The sequence below is a fragment of the Watersipora subatra genome, chromosome 3, assembly GCF_963576615.1.
Source record: "Watersipora subatra chromosome 3, tzWatSuba1.1, whole genome shotgun sequence".
NCBI lineage: Eukaryota > Metazoa > Bryozoa > Gymnolaemata > Cheilostomatida > Watersiporidae > Watersipora > Watersipora subatra.
In genome coordinates this window covers 5,038,812-5,065,890 of record NC_088710.1, presented here as the reverse complement: position 1 = coordinate 5,065,890, position 27,079 = coordinate 5,038,812, and the positions used below count along the sequence as shown (strand labels likewise).

Genomic DNA, 27,079 nt, shown 5'->3' with positions numbered 1-27,079 from the left:
ATGGCGGCTGCCGTGGTATGATTGAGCATGCCGTCGTAAGCTGTTAATATATTCCTTATATTCACTGATATTGGTAATTCTGCGAAGTAACTTTAACATTCATATGGTGAAGCACCGTTATTATTCCGGGATATGTATATTGCATGTATAATAATGGAGTTGTCTTTTCATATTCTATTCGACTCAGCAGCAACATGTCCTTGACATTACTCGTGTATAAGGAACTATGAAGTCAAGTATGAGGAACTTGCAAAAAATGTTAGTAGACTTTATCAAAAAGTATTAGTATTTTTCTATCACTTGGAACTGTTTTTGATGTCTAAGGTGATCTGACTGCCAGGATGTTTCAAAATTAAAATCAACAAAACTTGACTGTGGTTAAAACACACAGAAGGAAAATACAGTCAAACGTGGATAACTCGTCCACGGATAGCTCGAACACATGGTTAATTCGAACATTTTCTTTGGTCCGTTCCCACGTAATGATAAATTGCTATAGATAACTCGAACTCAACACTGTTAATTCGAACTGTTTTTTGCCCAACGGCTACCGAAACGGTTGTTATCGCTTTAGAAAATCACTTTATTCAAAGCCATAGAGGTAAACTTCATCTTTTCGTAATTCATAAGCGTCGTTATTACCACCATCGGCAAAATATTTTTGTCAACGACTTTTCTAAAAGTTTGGTGAATATTGATTTATGCTGCGATACGATGAATAGCACAGGCTAGCCGGGTCACGCGCGCAAGGATTTTCGCCACGCACATACAAAACAAAAATCGCATGTTGTTTTGTATGTGCGTGGCGAAAATCCTTGAGTGCGTGACCCGGCTAGCCCGTGATGAATAGTTTTCCGATGTTGATTCCGTGTTGAATCAACGTCGGAATGTTGAATGTTTAAAATGTCTTAAAAAATGTTGTAATTAAACGTATACGCTGTCTGAGCTACAAAAAACTATTCATCGTTTGACCTAAACACAGAATACGTGTGTACATTCAATAAGTATCTATTAAAAAAGCGTGAGTGATATAGAATGTACCGTAAAACCTCGTAAAACTTCTAATTGAACTGCCTCGGAGTGTTGCTCTTAACGAATCCCAGGTAAAGTGAAGTAATCTTTGCATAAACTTCAAGAAAAAACGGCAAAATTGATCGTGGGTAAAACCCCAAAAGAAAAAAATGTCTTTTCTTTTGAGCATTTCAACAACGATCAAGTTTTGCCAATGTCAATCTGAAAAACGTCCTGGCAATAACATCACCTCAAACAACAAACCAATCTCAAGTGATAGAAAAATCTCTATACTTTTTCATGAAAACGTTTTAAACTTTACATTAGAAGCATTTAATTTGAAACAAGCCATTTGTGCTTTTGATTTATATTATAGTTTGTATATGTACATGTATCTACTAATAAATAAGTAAATATATGGACTTGTGACAGTGCTCTGATAACTTGAACGCTCTGATATTTCGAACACTTTTGCTCGGTCCCTTGAAGTTCGAGTTATCCATGTTTGACTGTACATACCAAAATGACTTCTCTAGTTGCTCAGCTGCCTGTCTCTCTTATTATTGATATCAGCTATTGTGTTGAAGTCGCAGCGTTACCTGTCTCTATTTCATCAGCCTTTTTTCAACTATAGACATCATAATCACACTCTCATTTGATCTGAGCATTTTAACCACGAACAATTTTTTTCGATTTTAATTTGGAAACATCCGGCAGATCACCTAAAATATCAAAAACAATCGCAAATGATAGAAAAATACTAATACCTTCTGATAAAACCTATTCAAATTGTTTGCAATTTCATCTTTAAGATAACCAATAAAGAACTTTCGAACATTTTGTTCAGCAATTGACAATAATGTATTTATGCTATCCTTTCAAACACCTACCGCCAACCATTAACTTTATTTCTCTGACACTAATGGAGAGGAGGCAGTTTTGCAGGTTCTTTTCATTTATCAAAGAAGAGCCTGCCATGCACTTGACCTCGCGATTATATAATGATCATTTTTGCAACCTGAATTACTTTCCGGGATAATTTCCAAAATTAGGTAGAATAACATTGTTTTGGTTTTTTAAAAGAGAGTAGACGAGTTAGAGCATGATTCATTATGATGTTGGTATAGCAGCAATCAGAGACCACTAAACATGTGTTCAGCATTTTAACTTTAATCACTGGTATATAAACTACATCCTACTCCGTTTATCTTCAACTGATATACAAGTAAACATAGAGCAATAATATCGTGATTATACATGTAGCATTCCTTTTGCATGAGATACTGTAGTTGACTAGGAGTCTCTGCTGCTGAATCAGAGAACAGGTTGACACCAAGTTTTTAATCACTCTAAGAGATCATTCAGAGTAAATGGATGACCTTTATAAGTCTAGCAGTTTCCTGTTGTGCAGATCCTAGAAATGAATTTGTAAACAACTCTGTGTAACAAGTGTACAAGTTACAGCTATAAGTTTGGTCTACATATTTGGATTTGCGTGATGAATTTAGGTGTAACGGTCCTTCCGCACTCCTTGCGCTTAGCCTAGCAAAGAACGCATAAAAATAATGACAAATACCTATCACCAAATGGATTACGTGATACATGCATGTATGTGCTTAGTCTTCCATAGCTCTGTGCATTTGGTGTTATCCCTACACTTTCTTTTACCGAGACATGATTGGCACTTGAGAATAATTATTATTGGGTAAAGTAAGCTCTCTACTTGTCAAAGTTGGTATGTATATCCAGCAATAGCTATTAAAATCTTGGATTAAAAGCTCGCAGTGATTACAATCGCAATCTTCCAATTTGCGCGTTTAACCACTGAGCTATACAGACCTTATAAATGTGGGGCACTTATCATATAGACTATACAATTCGCACAAGCGTATAGTGCAAAAGTGCACGCCAAATATGCACTTTTGATTATTAACTAATATTACCGTTTACATTTGTTATTTTTTGAAATTGTTTCAAAACTAATTTTTTGCTACTAATACTTATTTTTTTAAATTGTAATTTTTAAATACGCTGTTTCAGTTTCAAATGTGGATTACATTTCTATTTCCGGTTTTTCATAAGATTTGATTGCTAAATCGGTAGAAGGAAATATTTTTCACTCGAACAATTGTATTATCTCGAGTAGGAATAGCCTCTACGTTCTCTCGTTGTTCGGTCAGACAAAATACCAAACAAAGTCAGTCTGATATCTCATTTTTACATTTGTACCAGAATCGAGAGTTTTGATGGATAGCGTCTGCTGGTACAGTAACCTTTTTTATACAAACACTTCTATACACGAATTGTTATTATTAATTCAACATATTCAAGATTTTCATTTTGTATTCTCAGTTCGCATTAATCATTACCAAATCATCTTTTATTGTAATTGTAGCAAAACAGACTTAATTTAGCTATTTCTTGCTAATTATTTTACATTTAAACATTTTTATAGTTATTTTATGTTGTTTCTTAATTTATTTGGCCTGTCAAAACATTTTTCTCATAATATGAAGTTGAAAGTTACTACTGTGTGACAAAGTTTGAAAACCTTTACAGTTGTTTTATTTTTTTTTTTCTTAATTTATTTAAATGGCACAAAACACTTTTCACATGATATGACGTTTGAAGTTACAATGGTAACTGTTGTTATATGTTACATATAAATAAAATTTCTGTGCAAAGACATACTACCCGGGCAACGCCAGGCATTCAATATTCTGCCCAATGGATCTCGGCTTGATACAATCAACTTATCCACTCACGAATGTTCACAAGTATGCTCAGTTAGTATATAACGGCATAATTACCAGGTAATGCCTGTACAGACTTGACCAGTCCTTTGTTAGTCTACATCATTGACACAAAACCAAATCTTATTTTGAAAGCAAATAATTAGTAATATATATAATTAATAATTAGTAAATAAAATTAAATAAATAGTAAGTAATTTTCTACCCATTTCATAAGCAGCAATGCCTTCCAATGGCCTGTTTATGAACTTATCAATGCATTACAGGATTTCATAAGGGAGAATTTTCAATAGACAAGCCTAAAAATTCACTAGATACAATTCGATTATGTAGACAGGCGCCTGTGTCTTGTTTTTGTTTTTAAAAAGAGCACAATTATCTATCACAATTAACATCGACATTCAGTAAACCCTCTATTTTAATGCCAAGGTGATCTATTTTTCAACCCTTCCCCTATAGTAACGTTTTATTAGAGGTGGCGTTCAAATAGACTTTGATAGAGGGTGGTGTTGTATTTTTTAATAGCTTTTCAGAATTGTGGGAAGATAAATTGAACCCTTTTACGGTTGAATTGAATGTAGCCTATATTTTGTGCTCGCTTTTGGGTAGTACGACATTAGCCCTTTTAGGTGTGAGAAATCTGCTACAACTCACCTCTAACTTGTAGATCTTTAAATAAGTAGGCCTATACATTAGGAAACTAAAAAATATCTCTACCTGTTGATATATATTGCTTGTAATTAACCTATGATGATCTTATAGCATGCATGGCTATTTGTTGAAACTTTCAATTTTTTATTTCATTATTTTAATTTGAAGACATATTTTTATTTTATAACTATATTTAATAATGTTGCAAAAAATCTCATTGCACTCATTGATATTTTTGCTACAGTTTGCAGCCAAAACTGACTTTTCACGTGCAATAGAAGATGAGTTACGAGTTGTCAATCCATCAAACGCCAAGTTTAAAAACCGTCAATGATGCTATCAAGTAATAGGCTATAAGTCTGCAAATTTGTAAGTTATATAGAATATATGTTAATTTGTAAGTTATATGTAATCTATCAAATGCTACAAATATATATTCAAGAACAAGCGACATTAACAAACCATACTTATAATACATGCAGAAACAAAAATTATCATTTTGAAGCAAAAATAATTGCATGATTTGCTCGGCCAGTTGCGTTCTGATTGTTGCTTTCGTCTGAAGCCATTTATGATCTTCTGGCTGTTCAATACCTACCAGTGTTTTCTGACCCCAATTCATCTTCTGTCCTGTTGAACTAGTAGATGTTAGTGCCCAGCCATTGAAAATAATCTTCTCACAAATGCTGATAAACTTTTAGCCAAATAACGTGGCTTGCGGGGACGCTAACTTGCTAACGACAAGTTTTAGTCTTACAATAGTCGTACAGATTACATCGTGATCGATAAACCATTTTTACATATGTCGAAGTATCAAGACCTCGTTAAACAAGGAACTACTATTAGCCTGGTGCAGTTATCAATTATTTCTATTGAGTTATTTTTAAAGTTTTAAAGAAAAATCTGTAAAGCTGTGGAGATAGAAAACGGACTTTGATACGAACAGCAACCACGAAAGAATTAATTGTAAATGATGTAACCTAATCATTAGTACCATTTTATGGACACTTTTCTTCTGATCAGTTAAAACGCTCTGAAAAAAAATATTTCCCAAAAAATGGTGTCAATGTTCGCACTTCCTGATAGTCCCTTTCGTTATGACATTGGCCATTGCATTCAAGTTGCAGTGCTGACCTATATTTTGTTATGTACTTTCTCATGATTGCTGGAATAAAACTTTAAATATAGCCTCAGATACATTGCTATAAATGTTTCAACTGATTTAAAGATGTTTTCGTTAGAATTTGTTTCATTGTTTTTCTCTCAGTGATGTGTAAACATATGAATATCCAACGCTGATGATTGGCTAAAGAAGAGACTGTTTAAATAGGAAGCATGACTTTTGACGTCATTTTGGAGAAGTCTGGGCATGTCTTTTTTTAGTGTTTTACCTGCTATCAAGTTTTGACCGCTTTTCTTCTAGAAACAGCCTGGCAGTCAAATCACCTTAAACAGCAACACAATCTCAGATAGAAAGATATCTAAACTCTCTGATAGATTATTTTGAAACTTGGCGTGACTAATCTTGAAAATTGTTTGTGTGTAGTGGATATGTGCCTGACTCATAGAAGAAATTAGATGACCCAGTCTGTCATAGTGCTCATAAGGTTACATGTCTTGCTTGGGGCACTCAGTCTCTCTTCCACCAGAGAAGTCACTCACGATGTTAGCGATTACTAATCACTGTCCATTATTTACTGATCATTTATTAGATGACTGCGGTGGTTTCTTCGTAGTACATAAATGTTTGATACTAAAGCATTCATAATTGCAGTGTCTTGTGTGACTCAATCAAAAATTTTGAGATATGTATTTTTTTAGAAGCTGAGGAGAGAAAGTACCCCATAAGTCAGCCAGCCCTGCTATTGCTGCACAGCTGTTATAGTGATCAGCGAGTGATAGCGCGGGCTGTTATAGAACTCCTCCGTGACTACAATCCTTTCTCATCAAGGACTGGTTTATCAAAAAAGCGGGTTCGTACAGAGCTATCTTAATTCAAATGCATGTTGGATGCGATAGTTGTTGCCTAAGCTAAGAAAAATGTGATTCCACTTGGTCTGTGGCTCCGTTAGGTGGTAAGGAGATTCATAGTACTGTCTGTCGACCCTCGTTAAACTGGAGTAATATATGTGGCGAATGGTCCGTTTTAACCTATATGTCTATATATACAGGTAGGTCTTTATATACACAGAAAAAATCACATTAATAAGGTTTAAGTACATTGCACTATATACTGTGTACTGCACTAAAACCGTATCTACTGTAAAAATGTTTAGCCTATGAGCAAAACAAATTACGGTTCAGATACAGAATGAAAAAGTAAATATTTATTTACCTGATTTCATGAAGACATGGTCAAAAATTGGAGTCTGATTTATGTCTAAACACAAGAATATTCACTCAAAACTCAGAACATTATTGCATTCGTGGCTTAATATTTTTAGCTGGGAAGTATTCTAACAATAGCAACGAAGGTTAGACAACATCTGCAATGACAAATTGGTTGCAGAAAGTTGTGTTCACACCAAGTATCTCAACCATATTTTACTGAATACTAAACTGCTGCTTCAAACTAATTAAAACTTGTGCTTTGGTTTTCGAACATATTTCTAAATCTTATATTTCACCATCATGAAAGTCGAATCGCACACATACCGTATGATGGAAATACGTATTTCACTCTTGCGAGTGGTTTATATAAACGGCTCCAGTAGAAAAGTATTATGTACACTTGATAATTCTTTAAATTTTTACTGAGGGTGCTCCATGTTTCGGCTGTTTATATTGAACACAAAGTTTAAATCTCTAAATCCTCTTCACCCATCTATATTTGATTGATATAACCTTTAACTGAGTTTGAGCCAATAGATTAATTACCTGTTGCCATATCGTCTGATGATGGTCTCAGCAGTTAGCTGAGAAATAATGCTCATGCAATAATTCATACCTTCGCATATATATGTAGACAATTGGTTTTTTTGAAACCAAAAACTTTGTGCATATCCTATCAAGGAGTTGCGATTCCTTTTATAAAGCATTCACGGTTGCTTATCCTTGCAGCCAAAGAAGACCCATTAAGTTTCCTTGCTAAGTAATTGTCAGAGCATTTTTCACTATTGCCAACCAATTGCAAACTTATCATTTTAAGTAGATTTACTGCGATGGTGATTCACAGTTTGAGGTTATTTGCCTTTAGCAGTTTAAAAGTTGTGTTGTGTTGTTTGTTCTGTTTTCAGTTTTAAATTAACATTTCATTTCATAAAACTGACTTAATTGGCTGAAGTAGCAATTGTGGTATGGGGTTTTAAAAACGAGGTGGCTATTGCTTGTAGCAATTAAAATCTTTGAATATTACTGCGTGTAAAGTAATCCTTCTGTGGGCATGTACTCCAACGAGTAAAGCGCAAGGAAAATCTTGCAGAACTTGAAACTTGCGATTTTGCATGGTTTGACATATTGTGGAAAGCTTTGGCTTACCAATCATTGACGCGTAGAAGCACTGCGCTTGTTAACAAAGCATGGCAGGGCAGCCTATTATTGAAACACCAGGAAGGAAATGTCTTTGAAATTTATTTAAAAAACCATTCTTCAGGTTATCAAATACTTAAAGATACTTTTGGAGGAAAACCCAGATCTTGCTGACAACATTATAGCTGGTCTGCCAGAGGCCAAAGATCTCCTTCCTCCTCACCTTCTTGCTCGAATACCGCCGGTTGAAGACCCTGTTTTTGAAGACCCTACTCCTCAAAATATTCCAACACCTCCACCATCCATTTCTTCAGAAACTCCAAAAATTGCCTGCTCTCAATTAAGTTCCATCATTGGATCTCATGTTAGGCGATCATCAACAAGAGGCTCTTCCAAACGCCATCAGCGACCGCCGCAAAAGTTTGTATTCCCAGATGTCGTCCTCCAGCCGAGTCAAGTTTCTGCTGATGGTCAACAACCTGTTTGCCGGCCGTTTGCTGATCTCCCAGAAGATGTGCAGATTTTGTTTCCAGTGAAGCCTAAACTATTACATAAGCCTGAAAAACCATCATCTAGCAGACAAATTCGTAGAAGTCACTTATCTCCTCCACCTCTGACCCCTGGCTACGCATCATTTGGTCGTTTTACCCGTTTTCCCAGTTCACCGTCGCTTTCAAAGCACCCTAAACCACTGCTGCTGAGAAAAGCTTGCTCAGTTGATAACATAAAAGTGTCCTCTGATGGATTTGGGACAAAGGGCACCCTCGCTGCCAGCTCAGCTGATTACGTGGAATCTCAATTTGACCTACTCTCCGCTGTTTCTATTGAGAGTCTTTCTACCCTTTTCGCTGACGATGAACCAATGGACCTGAGGTAAGCTTGAGATATAACCGCTCCTCATTGACTATTCTGTACACTAGTTTGATATCTCAATATAACACTTTAACTCTGTTTTAGCCTACATAATGGATGTGCCGTAGCGACAGTCGACACATTTTAGTATAGAGTTTATGCTACAGGCAGACGGATTTGTTCTAATCACTAGCGATTTCTTTATAAAACAGTTTATAATGGTTCAGCACAACACGAGCAGTAATACGGGCCAATAACAAACGTGGTCTTGTTGTGATAGTTCTTTGGCTGAGCATGTACTCAACTAAATAGAAAACTGTATACCTTGGGCAATGCATAAGTACCCAATTGTTTTTCAATGAAAGTATTTTATAAGATTTGTCTTGAAACAAATCTTATCAGTTGTATAATTTCACATTTCACATAATTTAAAATTTTTCCAATTTTCTGCTGAGTATGCTTGTACTAAATACTGCGTAGGCGGCAATTAGAATGCGAAATTGGTAGCATTTCAACAGACCATCCTACCAAGGACAGACCAAAAGAGACAAATCTGTAATTTGTTGTCGCATAAATCCAAGTGTGAAGTAGCATATAGTGCAAAAAGCTGTTAAAATTCTTAAGTCACTCCTTTAATGGTCATTGTCTCTGTTTTGCTAACAAAAATGTGCCTGGTATTTTGGTTATTTCATGTATGCGGTCACACTTAATCATTTTTATTTGGGTTTATTTGTTAGCAATTTATAAGACTATGGTTATTCTTTACATAGTAACATATTGTAGGCCATTACAAACTGCTTCATCATAGTATTATATGCTACCGTTTTTCTAGCTGCTGTTTGTAGAACATTAACATGTTTTAGATGTAAAAACTACATATTATCTAAGTCATGTCTCAGTTTATAGGTAGAGAAGATAACTCCTCGAAACCATTTGAATTTTTCTTTATTAATGTTCAGCCCGATCACCAGAAAGAATTCTAAGATAACAGAAAACAACTTCAACAGTATGTTACCAGCACTCGCCAGCACGCTAGACACAACCCAACCGTGCACCACTCCTGTCTCACACAAAGATTACGACCCCTTCCTTGCTGTCATTTCTGATAAAGCTATGAAGGCAAAGTCTGCCTCAACAGAGATCGACAACACATCGGTGAGTCAGCCATAATTTTTCTCATTTAGGTATGACAGAATTTACAACTCACAATATGGAACAATACGCTTTTCTTGTTAGAGTTGGCTCTTAAAGAATAGAGAAAGCATAATATTATTATGCTTTATTAGTTATCTTGAGGTGTTGACTGATGTTCTAAAAAAAGAATCAAGGAGATTGACCCACTAGAAGCTGAGATATAGCCAGCCAAACACAGGTCTACCTAATAAAGAATCAGAGGAAAACCTTTCGAAAATCCCGAAAACTGTGACGTATGAAATCGGCTTAATGTTCATGTACCGGAGTTGCGCACCCTTACCGCCGTTACGCATAATGATTGTTTTGGCTACGAGATGTGAAACGCTTCTCGCGATAGTAAATAATTTAGAGACTAGCTCTGGTTTCTCAGGAAAATCCAGCAAACATTGTGTGGTAAAGGCATTTGCCCACAACCCCTCGCCATGATTTTTCAAAACAGAAAAGCAGATTTTGACAATTGTGCTTCAAATTTTAACTCGATCTCCACGGATATGCTCCGAAGATCCTCTGTTCAACGAACGGCGCGTGCATAGTCTATATGCGACATCCGCGATTGCAGTTTGTTTAGAATAAGAAATGAGAATGTGAATTTTTGTTCATTCATCATTTTTCTACTGTGTATCTACTACAGCATTCAGTTGATTTTTTATGATTATCGTCACTATTAACAGACTGTAAGTTCACTACAGCCATAATCTTAAAAAGAATAACTTGACCGTGCTGCTCTTGCTGTAAGAAAAGAAAACGATAACTTTTGATTTGATTTTTCTATTGATCTATTATCTTATCTATGATTATTTTTTATGATTAATATAATAATCATAATGCATATTATACAAAATAATAATATAACTGCGTATAGAATAAATGATGTAACTAATATAATTTGTAGAAAGTGATAGCAGAATGTTGCGAAATAATAGATGCGTGTAATTATTTTATTCTAAAACTAATCTACACGTCAGAGGGACTGGTTCGGAATTCTCAGAGCAATGATTGTTTGGCCCAATTTGATTGTTCTATACTTCCAGGGATTAAACCAATTAAAACGCCGTGATTGTTATAGAAGAGCGCATTAGTTGGCTTAATTGACCAATGGCACACAAGTCGATTTCATACGTCATATATTGATGATTACCAAAACACTTATGTTTTTTGGTAGACCTGTGTTTGGCTGGCTATATCTCAGCTTCTGGTTGGTCAATCTCCTTGATTCTTTTTTTAGAACATCAGTCAACACCTCAGGATAAATAACAAAGCATAATAATATTATGCTTTCTCTATTCTTTACCTTGTATTTGGGTCCCTTGCTTAGCCGTCTGGCACTCAGTGTATACATGGGTAATTCTGATTATATTTTGTAACAAAAAATATTTTCATATTTCATTTATAAGATATTCCACAATTGTTTGTGTAATATTAAAGCTTTTTAAATAAAAATTAAAGTTAAATTTGCCTGACTGAATATTTGAATATTTTTTAGTATACAATATAAAACTTGAACAATAGTTCACTGTAGATCTGAAGTAGTTTCCAACTAACAATACTTGAAGTTTTTTTAAAAGTGACATAAGAAAGTCTGGAGGGAGTGCAAATGTAGATACTGAGGTGCAAATGTAGATACTGTGGCGCAAATGTAGATACTAAAGCGCAAATGTAGATACTGAGGCGCAAATGTAGATATTGAGGCGCAAATGTAGATACTGAGGCGCAAATGTAGATACTGAGGTACAAATGTAGATCCTGAGGTACAAATGTAGATACTGAGGTGCAAATGTAGATACTGAGGTGCAAATGTGGATACTGAGGTCCAAATTTAGATACTGAGGCGAAAATGTAGATACTGAGGTACAAATGTAGATACTGAGGTGCAAATGTAGATCCTGAGGTACAAATGTAGATACTGAGGTGCAAATGTAGATACTGAGGTGCAAATGTAGATACTGAGGTGCAAATGTAGATACTGAGGTGCAAATGTAGATACTGAGGTGCAAATGTAGATACCGAGGTCCAAATTTAGATACTGAGGCGAAAATGTAGATACTGAGGTACAAATGTAGATACTGAGGTCCAAATTTAAATACTGAGGCGAAAATGTAGATACTGAGATGTAGATATTGAGTGGAGGAATAATTTACCTAGAATGTACAAATCGGAAAAAACATAAATGAACATAGTAAGTTAGTTTGGAGTTCACTGAGTTTATGTTAGATTATCTCCATAACTCTGTCTGTCCTCTGTATTACTATAAATCCTCCTGTCCTTAACTAATCTGGCCATAAAACCTCCTTTTTCAGAGAGGTTCATGTAAATATTTATTTCTGTCTTATATAATATATTTGTTATATTATGTATGTGTATTGCTTTCCCAGTAGGTCAAAACATTGAACGTTCTTATAGATCACTTAGTTGATTCGAGTCTGATGTACACTCTGTTAGTTTACCACAATAAACCAAAGCTAATTTGTTCTTACGTTACTTTGCCTTACAACATACATTATGGCTCTATTTCTTAGAGCCCAGGTTGCTAGTGCCAAGCAATGAGAAGTTGAGTTCAACAGCTCTTGTTTTGATTGGTTTAAACACTTTTTAAAGTTAAACGAGTTAAACACAACTTCTATTTCTACCTATCAAGCATTATATCTTCTAAGTAACCCACAAGCGATTTAAAACCATGTTGACTCTGACACCATGTTGTTTATCATCTGGTGAGCCTAGGAAGTTTCCTAGACACTCATTTTTCAAAAAATCACATACAAATTAATAAAATACTAATTTTTATTGCATGTGGCTAGATGCTTTGAAGAGTAACATGACATTTTTTTTAATTAGTTTGCGCTTATCCAGATATGAAACATAGTTATCCGTATCGTTGCCTTTTTGACCAGTTCCTAAACTACCAACTTTTTAAATTTAATAGTTTTGGGTAAGATTCACATTTATGAATATTCACTAGGTTTATATATTGCCCATAAATATACAGTACTGCTATAACATCAGTTTAAAGTAATATAGTGTTCCATGTACATACCACTCTTCATGAGCGATGTGATACTTCACTATGCTGCATGTGTTGCACCCCTTACATCACATTAACACCAAAGTATATTATCGTGTAGCCAACTACCAACATTCCTATCTACTCTGTCTTACCAAAGAACAATTGTGCAAAGAAACAGCTGTCAACCATGAAGACTGACTCATGCATTTTCCAGTGTCATGGGATTGCAGGTGTCTGATGTTGGAAAGCAGGCTGATGCCCAACCGCTGCCAAATAGTCTGCTTATGAAGTATCTCAGCCAAAGCGTAGCTGCCTCGCAAGAAAAAGATAAATCAAAAAAACGAGTTCCTTCCCCGCTTGTGATACCACCCATGCGCATAAAGCGACAAGCGACAGCCTCTTCTAGTGACATGCTGGTAGGTTATCAAACTTGAACTGAAGGTTGATTCATGACATCATAAGAATCTCTGCTGCCAATGGTTCTACCTTCAGTGCTACTAACCAGTACTACTAGCCAGTACTACATCAGGAGTTCCTGTTTCAAACAAACATCTTCATCAAATATCCCTACTTATTATTCTCATGGTTCTTGCTTTTAAAATTGTGTTCATATATGAGAAACGAACTCATTTACATAGAAATTAAACAGCAATAGATAGAATAGAAGCAGTGAATTATTAAATTAAAGTTTTAAAATTCAATTTATTTTTCTCTTTACGGCTACCTGCATTAACATTCCTTGTGAAAATAGTTGAAATTCAAAAGAACTCTGTCTTCACAAAGATATGTCGACTAATTGAAATCTGTAAATTTATATTTTATGATACTACCATCTATATATATATATATGTATATATATATAAAGTTCTTTGAACTTTAGAAGTTATTTATCATGCGTGTGTGTATATTTGTATTTAGAGTACTTCCCAAAGTACAACGGTGGTTAGATCTTTGTTGACTGTGACTTTATTTCCAACCGACCGTGAAACCTGAAAGGTTTTAAAAAACAAATTGATTCACAATCTTTAAAGCAAAATTGCTGTCTGAAGCAGAAAATGTTACGTAAATTACTTGATATCAAATGTTATAACCAGAAATATTAGATAAAAGACAAGTAAACACAAAACATACCTCTGCCATACTCCAGAATATACATATAAGTTTCTTGTCCGTAATATCGTTAAAATAATGTTTCTTTGTCAATGGCACACACGCAACTGACTTGATCGAGCCAGGTGTCAGACAGTCTTTTGTGTAGTTCTTTCGAAATAATGTCTGATGACAGTTTATAGGTGAAATGAGTAAAAAATGTTTATTGAACGACCACCATGGCAAGTGTAAAGGCCTGGAAAACTCATTAAATGTTTGGCGACTCGTGAGAAAAGGCAGCTGTTTTATTGTCTTTGTAAACAGGTCAATCAAGTTGTTCTACAGTCATTTTTTATGGCAAGCGATAATAAGTGCTGTACGTATACATCCTAAGAACTGGTTTATTTTTGTAGATTTCGTGCTTTTGCAAACTTTACAATATATATATATATATGTATATATATATATATAAATCTCCAAGTTCGTATGTGTATCAGTTTGTCCAGCTGTAGCTATTAAAATTTAGGAAAGAGTTTTCGGAACCTCCCGTTCGCCAGGCAAATATTTCACCAATTAAGCTAGGCGCGATGCATTGAATTCTGAGGTGATATGAGCTATTATGTCTGTAAAAATAGGCATAGCATTCTGCGTTACGTAATGTGACTAAAGCTTGCTCTCATGGCTCATATTGGTAAGTTTAGCAATACAGATAGTAGCGTACTCAAATTAGTCTTTGGCAATGTGCCAGGCTAATGGCAAGTGGCAGGCAACTACATTACCTCCAACTGTTAATAAGCTGTTTTTAATGTCCGTGCAACGCCGGGTATTCGGCTAATTCTATATAGTTTTTTTTATAGTGCACCCCTGCCATACGACATTAAGTTGTTCCGGTGTTAGCAATGTAAGGCGAAAATGTTGAATAGAGTGGTATAGAAACCTATAGTGAATATCTAATGCAAAACACCCCCTGGGAAAAAACATCAAAATATTATATACAAACTGTACCTATCAAAAAGTAGTAACAGAATAGTATATTAACCTTAGTAACTATAGTTACCTACAGTAACTGTAGTGTATTTAGTGGTTATGATCTGCTTATGATTGTGGTTATGATTTTTACATCTTTCTTTAACATCGTTATAAATTAGAGTTGCCCCAATTTTAATATCGGAATCGATGCCGATGTGGGTGTTAAGTATCTGAATCGGTATCGGCCGATTTTTTCTTAAAAAATCGGAAACTTCAGATACTTTTTACAGATCAACTATATAGCAGAAAACCGTATTTTAGCCTGCTACACTAATACAAAGATCATCAGCTGCAAGTTCCTTACTCTTACCTAATGAATTCCAGGCCTGTCACACAATCTATTTCATGTATATAGCTTGATAAACATCAACACAGCTGAGGAATCTTTTGGCTTTAGTCAGGACGTCATTGCCAAGTGCGGTGTTTCCCAATTACAGTGATATGATTTGTTGCAGCCAATCACGAACAAGAGAACAATGATGGGAAACAAGAATACAGTGTAATATTTCTATGTACTAGCATTACAAAAGTAATTTGAGCAGTCGATGCATAAAGTTATTTATCTCTCTTGATCCTGATCATACCGTATAATGTATCGCATAAAATAACCTCAGTGGCTTATCGGTATTTAGCCTGTCCTCCATCATCTGTGGCAAGTGAGTCCTTCTTCAGTACGACTGGCTGCATCGATAGTGATGGAAGATAAAGACGTCTCGCTGAGATAATTGAATCACTAACGATAATTAAGAAAAACATTTATTTGCTCTAAACTTGTACAGGCGCAGCAGTTCGTTCAGCAGTAGAAGAGAAACTTCATTATCACAGATAAAGTTGTACCACTAACAGTAATTACTAATATTAATAACAGATTACAAGAAACATGGACTGTTTTGTTACTAGATGCACGGTATGTCAGTATGTGAATATATATACATGTACTGTATATATATATGAGAATGTATATATATGAATATATATACATGTACTGTATATCTTTTTTCCATAAATACAAACAAATAAATACATCAATATTTATATTTTCTTTGCATTATATTTATATTTGCATAATAAAATAAACAATTATCGATGCAACACAAAAGATCTGAATTGGATTATTTTTCAATAAGAATCGGTATATCGGACCGGTATCTAAATCGGCTGGTGAAATTAGAATCGGGGCATCTCTATTACAAATCCTAGGACCCATGGCTAATGAATTAAAGCTATATATGTAGTTATATAGTTGTATATGTATAATGTATTAAAGTTTATAGTAAATATTATATTAAACGCTAGAATGCACAATAAATTTTCACTTTCACTCACTTTTCACCAATTTCCGTCTCACTCACACAATATCAAGCATCTACAAAACACGAAGAATTTTGAATCGAGAGAGGGGGTCCTCCCATGTTTTGTGACGATCCTGACGACCCGACGACAGGAACATTTGAAAAGTGATAGATGAGATGATCATTTATCAGTGTAGGTGATAATGATTGTGTAAGTAGGATTACTAAAGTTACGGCTACCGGTAACGAATTTTTCGTTGGTTCTGAGTTCTGGTTGAAATCACTCAAAACATAATTATTTGGTCGAAATTCACAGAATTATTTGAGCTGTGCATGCCCGCCGAATTCGTCGACGAAATGCTTTTAACAGACTAAACAAATTATTAGCGAGAAAATTAGAATAGTCCAAGACACGTATTGCGACACACAATAAAAGTACAAAGGCAATTCAACATAGTACACACAATGTAACTGTTCAAGTTGCGCTATTGTTGGTGAGCGAACACGAATCTAGCAAATTTTAAAATTTATGTTAGTCCGAGAACATACTGCGACACGCGAGAAAAATATCACGGCAACTTATCATAGTAAATACGATGCAACCGACTTGATTGCGCTAAAGATCTTTAGCGCAATCAAGTCGGTTGCATCGTATTTACAATGATAAATTGCCGTGATATTTTCTACCACAAACCTTTTGCTACTAAAAGAAAACATTATTAAAAAATAAATTATTTGTAGCCATAGTGTCCAAACGATGAATACATACAATAGCGCAATCTAAGCAGTTGCATCGTGTGTACTATGTTGAATTGCATTATACTTTTATTGTGTGTCATTATACGTGTCTTGTACTATACTAATTGAATCATGCTCGCTAGCACGATTCTAGCAGCACAGAATAATTCTGTGTGTTTCGTTCTTTTCGTGATTTCGGTCAGAACCAATGAAAAATGTGGCCGTACCTTTACTAACTTATTATTTGTCCATAAATCAACACGATCAAACGAAACTTCACTAGTTTTGGTTTGAAGCGTCTGGCTCAGCATTTATAGACTGCCGGGTAATTAAAGTGCACAGCAATGAAATGCCACGACACAGACAGCAAATCCGTTTCCAAGTCTGTGACCAACAGTGATTGATAAAGACAATCTCGGTCTATTTTCAGTACAATAAATGTAGCCCTAAAAATCTAAGACGGCAGTCACTCTTCGCGGAGTTATCAGCAATGCTCCCAAACATCACTAATAAGTTTGTAAAGGTCGCTGGTTCAGCCATGCTTTTGATTAGCAGAAGTTCAAGCTGAGCAAGTTTCAGGTTTTAAATGCAACCAATTGCCACCAGAATAGATATTTGTATTAAAATAACGAATGTGAAGAAAGAGGTTGTTTTGGTTACCAACTTGAAAAAGGTGACGACGGGGATTTTGAAAGTGACTATTCTGACGACAACTTTGTGTGGTAGGACCCCCAGAGAGAGAGTATCATATCTCTTGGGTATTGTGGAAGAGGTTTCGACGAATAGTATATCAGTATATTTGTGTCTCCGACCTATCCAACACACCGACTACCAAATTTGAATTTCGAGGGACATGTGGTTGATGTCGTAGAGCGAGGAGAATGTCGTGACGAGGGGCGGGAAAACTTTGTGTTCCACATCGTAAGGCGAAAAAACTGTAAGACAGGATGCCGTAACTCTTGGGTCTACTATATAAATTTTTTCCCTTTTCATAGAGCCCAGGAGTATTTACACAGAGTACAGTCACTTCTACTGATGCGATAACAAGCTTGTTTTCTCCAGGCTATGCCATGCCCATATCACCATTTTCTGCTAGCCTACCCTCCATGCTTCAGAAGCATTTAGGCTCTCTCCTAGGGCCAGTCAGGGACAGTAACCTATCTATGACACCTGCCAGACCTGCCAGCCTGCCTTTGACAGCCAACACCAGCTCATCCACCTTATTTGGAAGTCCAGTGTACCTTGGTACTTCCAAGGAGAATGACACCTTTGTAAGATGTCCAGCCACCCAGGTATTATCACTGTGCCAAAAATGCCTATAATTATCTTCTCTCCAATTGCTTGCAATTGCTAGATGAAGCCGTGTCATTTAGGTATCCTTGATATTTCGTCGCATCATTTCTGCGGCCTCATATTGCAAGTTTTTCAACAGCTCAAATGATATTGTGCACAATATGGAAGAGGGGACCAAATCAACATAGCTAAGAATTTTCTTTCTACACATGAATATTATTAAGTATTGATAGATATTGGCCCATCTAACCAGGTTGTGGTGTAACAGCATATTTGCACATTATGACAAAAATCCAATAAAAACCATGTTGATATTCATCGATAGAATTTTGACCAAATTTAACATGGTCTTGGAACATTTATTTACATTGAACCATATAAAAGTAAGTTAGGAGCTTTCAGAGTACTAGTAGAATCTTAATGTGTAATTGGCCAGCCTTCATTGACAATCACAGGATAGGATAAAATGGATGCACGCATTAACCAGATTAGATCTCTTTAGAATACTTTTGGTGGAAGACAGTGTCTACAAGACTTGTTTCTCAAATATATACCCTACAGGATGAACTTATTCGCGGAGTTATATTTCGCGAAAATTGTCATTTCATGCATGTTCGCGGATTAATTTATTCGCAGCTGAAAACTGTCACTCTCTATCAAGTGTTAACTCTATTACGTCTACCAATAGAGTTAACCCTACGCATGCGCGCATTGCGTGTTTCGTTTTCTATTTAGCTTACAACTACGGGTCGATCGTGCTAAGCTATAAATTTTTACTGCGTTCAGAGGTTTTTACGAATATTTATAGATTTGGAGGCCTTTGATGAACCAACAATTTGTGGTAAGTAGGCCTAATGAGTTTTTTCAAAACCATTTATTAAATTAGTTGAATTTTACTTTGGTTCTTCGGTAAAACGCAATATTTATTTTTTCCATCCCTACCGCTTCATTATTTGTTTTAGTGTGAGAGAGAGAGAGATTTTTCATTATACACGCAAGTACAATGACTGCAAGGGTGGTATATGTCATTCTTAGAAGATCACCAATCATTCAGGGAGGTCTGGAAATTGAGGTAGAAGTGACCGCAGCTACTTACGAGGAGAATATATCTGTTTTAAAAAAAGGAACAAAACGCCTTTACGAGCACAAATCTTTGATCAACCGGCAGAACTTTGCAATAGTAAGCCACGAGGAGAGTTCTGATGATAACTTCCTTACCAGCCATGTAGTAGCGAGAGAATCGCCTTTAACATCTACCCAGGACAGTGACAGCGATATAGAGCTGCTATTACCAAAATAACTAGTCAGAGAGCACCATTACACGCTAGTATTCATTTATAATGAGTATCAGTTTAATTTTATTGCTCTAGATAACCGCCATATAGACTAAACTGTTTACAGTCATACTTCAACTTACGAGCTTAATGCGTTCCGAGACTGAGCTCGTATGTCAATTTACTCGCATGTTGGTGCAATTTATTTATATATAGAACAATTAAATATATGAGGAGTTCATTTCCAAAACCAGTTATTTCAATTTTTGGCACTTTTTGATTTTTTAATTTTAAATTATACTCTAATAATATGAGTACATTGTTCAATGAATTTTTTGTTCCTAAACCAGTTATTTCTCATACATTGCACCCACTAAAATCTTTGTTTTGTTCCAGAACCAGTTATTTCCTATTGGGTTTCATTCCAAAAGCAGTTATTTTTGTGCTTGCTTTTCAATTGGTTGTTGTAAAACTAGGTCAGCGTTTTGATTCGTTGACTTAGTTTTGTAAGCTATCTCTCCACTTCCTGTGCTTTTATGATGGATGCATCTTCAACAAGTAATTCTACTGTAGCAACATTAAATGACTTTTTGGAAGAACCTGTGCAAATAACGCGACCTGGTAAAAGTAAAAAGAACAAATAGAGTGTAGAAGGTAATTAATTTAAACCTTTTACTGTTAAATTGGCTTGAAACCAAATTTAACTAAATTGCAGAAGGCAAAGAAAAATGAAACAATCACATTAAACACAATGCATGTTTGTTTGTGTTTAGTACGAAAGTTAACTAGTGCTAGTAGTAGTAATTTACTACTATTTTTGCTACTAACTCTTTCGCAAGCCAATGTATCGGCTTGCACAGTAAAATAAGTACAGAACATAAGTTGATGGATTGCCTTATCAATAGGGTGTCACTTTTCTTTTCATTACAAGACCCAAACATTGGCTAGACTAATCAAATGATGTCTTAAACAGCCTTACTGCCAATCACGTGCAACCAATAAAAAATTTTTGATTTAACAATTTCATTTTTAATTATTTTTCAAAACAGCAAAACCAGATCGTTATTTTCATAGATATAAGAAACACACCCCGTTTGTTGAACGCAAAAAAAGTTGCGAGTGTGAGATTTACTAATTAATTTTATACATATCTTGTAGAGAATCTCTTTCTAAATAAGATGCATTTTACAGTAAAACGATATACGGTATGTTTTTATTTTTGAGATATTATTGTATATAACATGTTGGTTCACTGCTTGTAACTAGTCCACATTAATTATTAGTTCACCTAAAGCTGTGGTTAAAGTCAGACTATTATCTAAGACTTATTGTTTAAATCACTAGTTGCTGATTCTTTCATGCCAAAAGCAGTTATTTCTGGAAATAACTGCTTTTGAAAAAAAATGCAGAAATCTGTTGGCTGTTTACCATGCTTCTTGACAAAATTGTTGAACAAAAAGAAAGTATAAGCTTGCTTTGTCATTTGTCTTGAGAATTAGCTAAAAACTATGCCAATTATATTGAACAATATTGAGTATACAAACTTTTCTTGTTTGTGAAAAATGCTAAAATCGGAAATAACTGGTTTTGGAAATGAACTCCTCATATATTGATTGGTTTCCATACTTTAAAAAAAGCAAATAAAACACTCAAAACAAGATATTGTAACAGAAAGAACATGTTGGTTATTGTCCTTACGTTCTACATGCTTTCAAAAAGCAACAAATAAAAAATAATGCAAGGAAATGTGAGTAATTAAAATGTAAAATTAAATACATACAATAGCAGTTAACACTCACATTTTCCAGGGAGGGAGATGTAAGTTATCCTTCGTTACAACATTTGACTTTGATAAATTTGGATTTTATCAAAGTTTTAAAAGACAAACTCAGAAGCAAACCTAAAAGCAAACTTTCATTTTTAACTAAACGTAATTAAAATTTCTTCGGCGTTCATAGTTTGAAGTTTCTCGCTGGTTAGCGAGAAATTTTTTCTTTTTTTCGCTTTCACGACTAGCCGGCCGTTTTAGGATAAACCTATCTTAAGACGTTTACCTTTGTCGCCCTTGCAACATGTTGCGATTAGGACGAACACAGGTGTCGTCACAAATGGTTAATGCACGACCACTAGCCAGCTTGTCCGAATGTCTATTAAACAGTTTGGATAGATAGCGCCGGCCTTTTTACATAGCATCGTTTCAGTTACGCTGTCACCGGCCAATTGTTTGTCCAATGCCATCAGCGGTCGTGAAGATCGCTGCACCGTTTAGAAACTATGGTTAGTCCTTTTGCGAACTAAATGCCCTGAATATAATCCTTCTGTTTGATAATTATGAATGTATTTCTGTCATATTGCCGAGCTAGCTCAATCACGCATACACATTTCGCATATTTTTCCGTTTAATATCAATTGTTATCATTTGCTTTTTCTTTGTATTATCTTTCATTTTACTGGCAAACGTTTGGTCTACGCACAGTACGTTTAATTCACATAATTCTGCACAGAAAATCGTGTGCAAAAACACGGTACAACAGTATAACCTGAGCAGTTGAAAAATACAGAGTGATGCTGTTCTCATAAAACACCTCCGGCATACTTGGCAACTGACTCAAGTGCTCGTATCTCAAACATGGCTCGTATGTTAGTGCTAAAACTTGTTTGAAAGCTGGCTCGTATCTCAAGTTTCTCGTACGTTGGAGCACTCGTAAGTTGAAGTATTACTGTATATTTACTCCATTCATCGTTTGTAAAATTTTATTTGTATTTGAAATATTTTATTTGTACACTCAAGTTTGTAATAAATTATAATATATCTATACATGAAATAAAATATATAATTTAATCGCGTTTGCTGCAGCGATATCAAGGAGTTGTTGTCGATGAAGAGGTCTAGGTTGACTGGTTGCTTCTCTGCCAATATTCCTGCCTTGATGGATATTACTACTTGTCTCTAGTTTTCGTAATCGGAGTAGGTTGTTTCATTCTCAATCTGCAGTGAACACAAAAAAGAAAAAATATTAATAAGTGTTAAGGAAGTACAAAAACAATAGCTGAAGTATTTAATGAAAGCGATCAGTTTTTAAACAAAAGAATTAACTAATGCAGTTAATTATGAAAAAACGTATCTGCACTGCAAATCAAATACATACCATAATGTCCAGATCAAAATCATGATCGTCCTCAACTTTGGTATTAGAGATTGATAGAGCTGATTTCAATGGAAAAAGACTAGGAGAGATTTTTTGCGATGACGAAGCCATGCTGAATAACTTGTGAAAACTTTGAATAATTTTGTAAAGTTTGATGCAATGGCAATAAAACTCGAAGCCCAGCGACGATTTTGAAGAAGTTTTGGAACTCGGCTACGTTTAGTACTTATGCCTAGCGGCTATTTTTGCGATGACGCCATTCTACATATCTTGTGACTACCTTGAATAATTTTGTAAAAAAATGTGATGCATTGGCAATGGTGTTAGCTCAAAGCCCAGGCAATGATTTTAAAAATGTTTTGGAACTCAACTATGTTTAGTATTTATATTAAAAACTAGCCTAGAAGCTAGTTTTTAATTTGATGCAGTAGTTATTCTCCCTTGTGATTAAAAATAGAACTAATTATTCACGGAATTTAATAATTCGCGGAATTGACTGTTCGAGAAATCGCAAATTTTTATAACCAACGAATATTTTCATCCTGTAGGGTATAGTATGTATGGTCTGAAATAATAAGGAATATGTTTTTGTGCCACAAATGAAAAACAGCATGAGAAAAAATTATTAGTCTCCTAATTACGATCACCATTATAGATCCGCGAAACAAACGATTCTGGACTTGCTTGTCATTTATCAACAACCCTTGAGCGAATGTTATATATGAGAAATTAAAAATCGTTTCAGTTGCAAGATGTACCCGCAGTCTGTTCCTTACCATTGGTAACAAAACAAGCACACCTGTCTAGCCTGTCTAAGCTCACAGCATGTATACTACATGATGTAATGTATGTACATTATGAAGCGCTGACACTTATCTTCGATTTGTTATTTTTCATAGTCAGAGTTAGTCATCAATAAGTGAGGGATTGCTGCGTACATTTGTGCCTCATGATGAAGACATCAAAGCAGTAGTTTTGTTCACAATAGCATTAAAATTAGACCTTCACTCTGAAAATGGTAGAGCATCGGATCAAATTATAAACAAAATACGAATTCACAAAAACCCTCGCTATGATAACATGTTGATCAAGGCATTAAAATAAACAGCATTTAAAGTAGATTTGATACTATTCAAACCTCCTCATAAAAGGTTAATTTACTCCAATATCTGCTTCACATGTCAAAACTGTCATATGATGAAGCAGATGTTGCCATGAGAATGCACTGTAGTTTGTTTAATTCGTACCTTAGCCTATCAAACACATATTAGCTCCTAGATAAATATTACAGGCCGTCAAACATGGCATTAAAACGGATGCATCAAAGCACTATTTATTACAAAATACCAAATTTCAAGCACGAAATTGTGTATATAAAAAAGACTTAATAAAGTGATGGCCAATAAAAAAAGGTTTTAATTGTTATTTTAATTCTGAAACTTGTGAATGGATATATAGACTTAGATGTATAGACTTAGAGGTATAGACTTAGATTTCACAAACAATAACTTTGTGATCTAGGCTGTGCATGTCTGAATTATGTGGGGAGAGAACCTTGATTAGAGGAGACATTGCCACTTGCAGAGAGCAATTTAGGGTCAGATGTCATTCCTGTCACCTCCAGTGGTTTGTATAGAAGTTGAACTCCAACCTGTTGTTGGGAGGTCACCACTCTAGAGCATAAGGCCACAGCAGGCTCTGGTCGTGAGGTAGTGATGGAGATATGCAATGCAGCTAACACTGATTTAGACCAGAAGTTCAAACCATCTTTGCTACAAATTTTCGTATTTTTTTAGTATGTGTGATTTTTAACTTTCATCAGCTCTTTCTTTTTCACTTCTGACACTGCATTTTTTCAACAAACTTTAAACCTTGTATGCTGGCAATCACCTCATGTCTAAAGTCAAATACGTACTCAGGTTTTCTGTTTTAAGTTGTAAAGTTTGTGTGCTGAAGGTATCCCAAATTGGAGTGTGCCTGTTAATATCACCTTGAGCTTTTCTCCATGCCTTACTTTTAACCAGGTACAGCCTGGGATCTTTCGTGGGGAGGAAAATGGATTGTTCTCAAACTCTCACTGCTCCTCTGATCCGAACAGAATAGACACTAATGAATGGTAAGTGCGTCTCTGCCTAATAGAGTCAACTAAACTTTCATAATTGTAACTCATCATTATGTTCCTACTTACTAACATGAGCAGCTGTGTCTTTATGGTCTAGAATGCCTCAACTGGAAACAACAGGTTGGGTTTCAAGTCCCAAAAAAGCTACTGGTGGTGACTTCCAAACCTAAATTGCTTTCTGCAGCTGGGCATGTTTCCAGTTCTTTAGGTTCCCTTGCCATTGAACTCAAACATGCCCAAACCAGATCACAGAGCCTTTTTTTGTGTGACAAGATTCTATAAAAACTATATGCATAGCCTCTGCTTGCAGTAAGATAAGCCAGCATCATACTTCATCTTCCAGGCATTGTTTGCTCACATACAGTTACTAACTAGCCCTGGGGTTCACCGGTACTCGTGTTTGTGGTGGTTGTGTATGCTACATGTAAGTTGATTGTCCACACTGGGCCCTTTAAAAATAAATGGTTGCTTACGCTTATGTGTGCATGGTTAATCTTGTATCCTACTATTTGGTTTGTTGTGTTTACAATTGTGTGGCTAAGTTACCTTTCTGTGTCTGTTACCAGCGTGTACATGGCTTGGTACTACTTATGAACATTCTCCAGGTTGTTTTTAATCTTTGTTAAAATCTTAGGTGAAGTGATACAGGCTGTCAAACTAAAGGTCCGGTTCACACTATATCGCCGTTGATGCCACAATATTTCGGTGATCATCGATGATAACCATGTTCACACTATCACATACCCATCCGCGTTTGCATCAGGAAATACTCTGTGACATAGTGTCCTCATTTATCTTTTTAAATTTTCACGAAGAAACATCTTTGTTTTCACGTGCTAGAATTAAAAACTAGTCCCGTAGCGACTATCATAAACGGACATGAATAAATCACTCCATCAGCGACCACGAATTACCATCGCCAAAATGGTTCACATTTAAAAGGCGGTCGACGATCCTAGGCAAAATATCGGGAAAGTTTGACAGCTTCAAACATTTCCGACATGTCTGTGATGCTTCGTCCATGGCATCAATTCATGGTTCACATAATTGACGATGAAAGCCGACAGGGAAATGCTGACAAACGGCAACATGTGTGAACCGGCCTTAATGCTTTGCCTATAAACTAATATAACCAGCATGTCACTATGTCAATGGTGGAAGATTGTTATTAATCAAAAAGTTCCTTCTCTTTTGAGGCAGAATATGTTGGTAAAAATGGTCATGCAATGATGTCTTATAGCAAGATTTGTACTTGATCTCTTCGCTTATAGTGATCTATTTGGCATAAATAAAATATTAATTAAGACTTTCGTCCTTAATGGATTTTAAGAAGTTGTTTCATGTTTTTTTAATCATTCGTAAAAGGGAATCATTGTTTTAGCATTGTGCTATCATTAATGATTTTATTGAGAGTAAAATAAGTTATGCAGTAAAGTATCAGGGGCAATGCATAGGTTTACATTATTTGGTATTTATAATAAATTGTAACCTTAGCTCTAAATTAAACACCATTGCTTCAAACTTTGGTTTTCAGAGGTGACCCTTGAAGACTATATTACAGCGCAAACTGGCAGGACATTCGCCTCAGCAAAATGCATGCTTCAGGACTGGTGCCACCATCACAGTTTAAATATTCATTCTTTTGCAACATGTTTCACTGTATTAAACCATTCTCAGTGGTGTATGCTTTTACTCAGCAGTTATCTAATATGGAGCTAGAGCTTTAAATACGCTGTTTTATTAGTAGTTCCAAACATACATCAGCAATTTGACTAGATCACGGAAATGCTTTTTTTAGTTGGTGCGGATCACCTGTATCTACCTGCTACCCAACAACATTTCTGTTATCTATTTCCAATGTCAGAGGTGTTTTGAGTGTTCATACGTGTCAGTTGCCTCTGTCATAAACTCTGTACAAATCACAATTTTCCCAGCACTTGTATGTACCCCAGTCTTAGATCATTTCTCTTCTTTATGCTTGTATGTTTTATTTAGCCTCTGGCTAAAGGTTATAGCCATAGCTTTTTTTATTTTTTATACTTTGTTTATGTTAGTTTTTTCTCTGTATAATATGAAGTTTTATGTTCTTGTATAGTTGGTTGGTGTTTGAATTACACTTATGCGCAAGTCTTGTCTCTATTCCATAGAAGCATGTATAAACTA

At 35.4% G+C, this 27,079-nt stretch overlaps 1 protein-coding gene across 1 annotated transcript; it reads left to right on the top strand.

The window, feature by feature from the left end:
• Nucleotides 1-27,079, top strand: LOC137389711 (uncharacterized). The gene is made up of 7 exons (XM_068075790.1): nt 1-15; nt 8,008-8,756; nt 9,695-9,890; nt 13,161-13,346; nt 18,074-18,370; nt 24,819-24,910; nt 26,451-27,079. Coding segments are annotated over exons 1-7 (1,536 nt in total). The 3' UTR covers nt 26,452-27,079.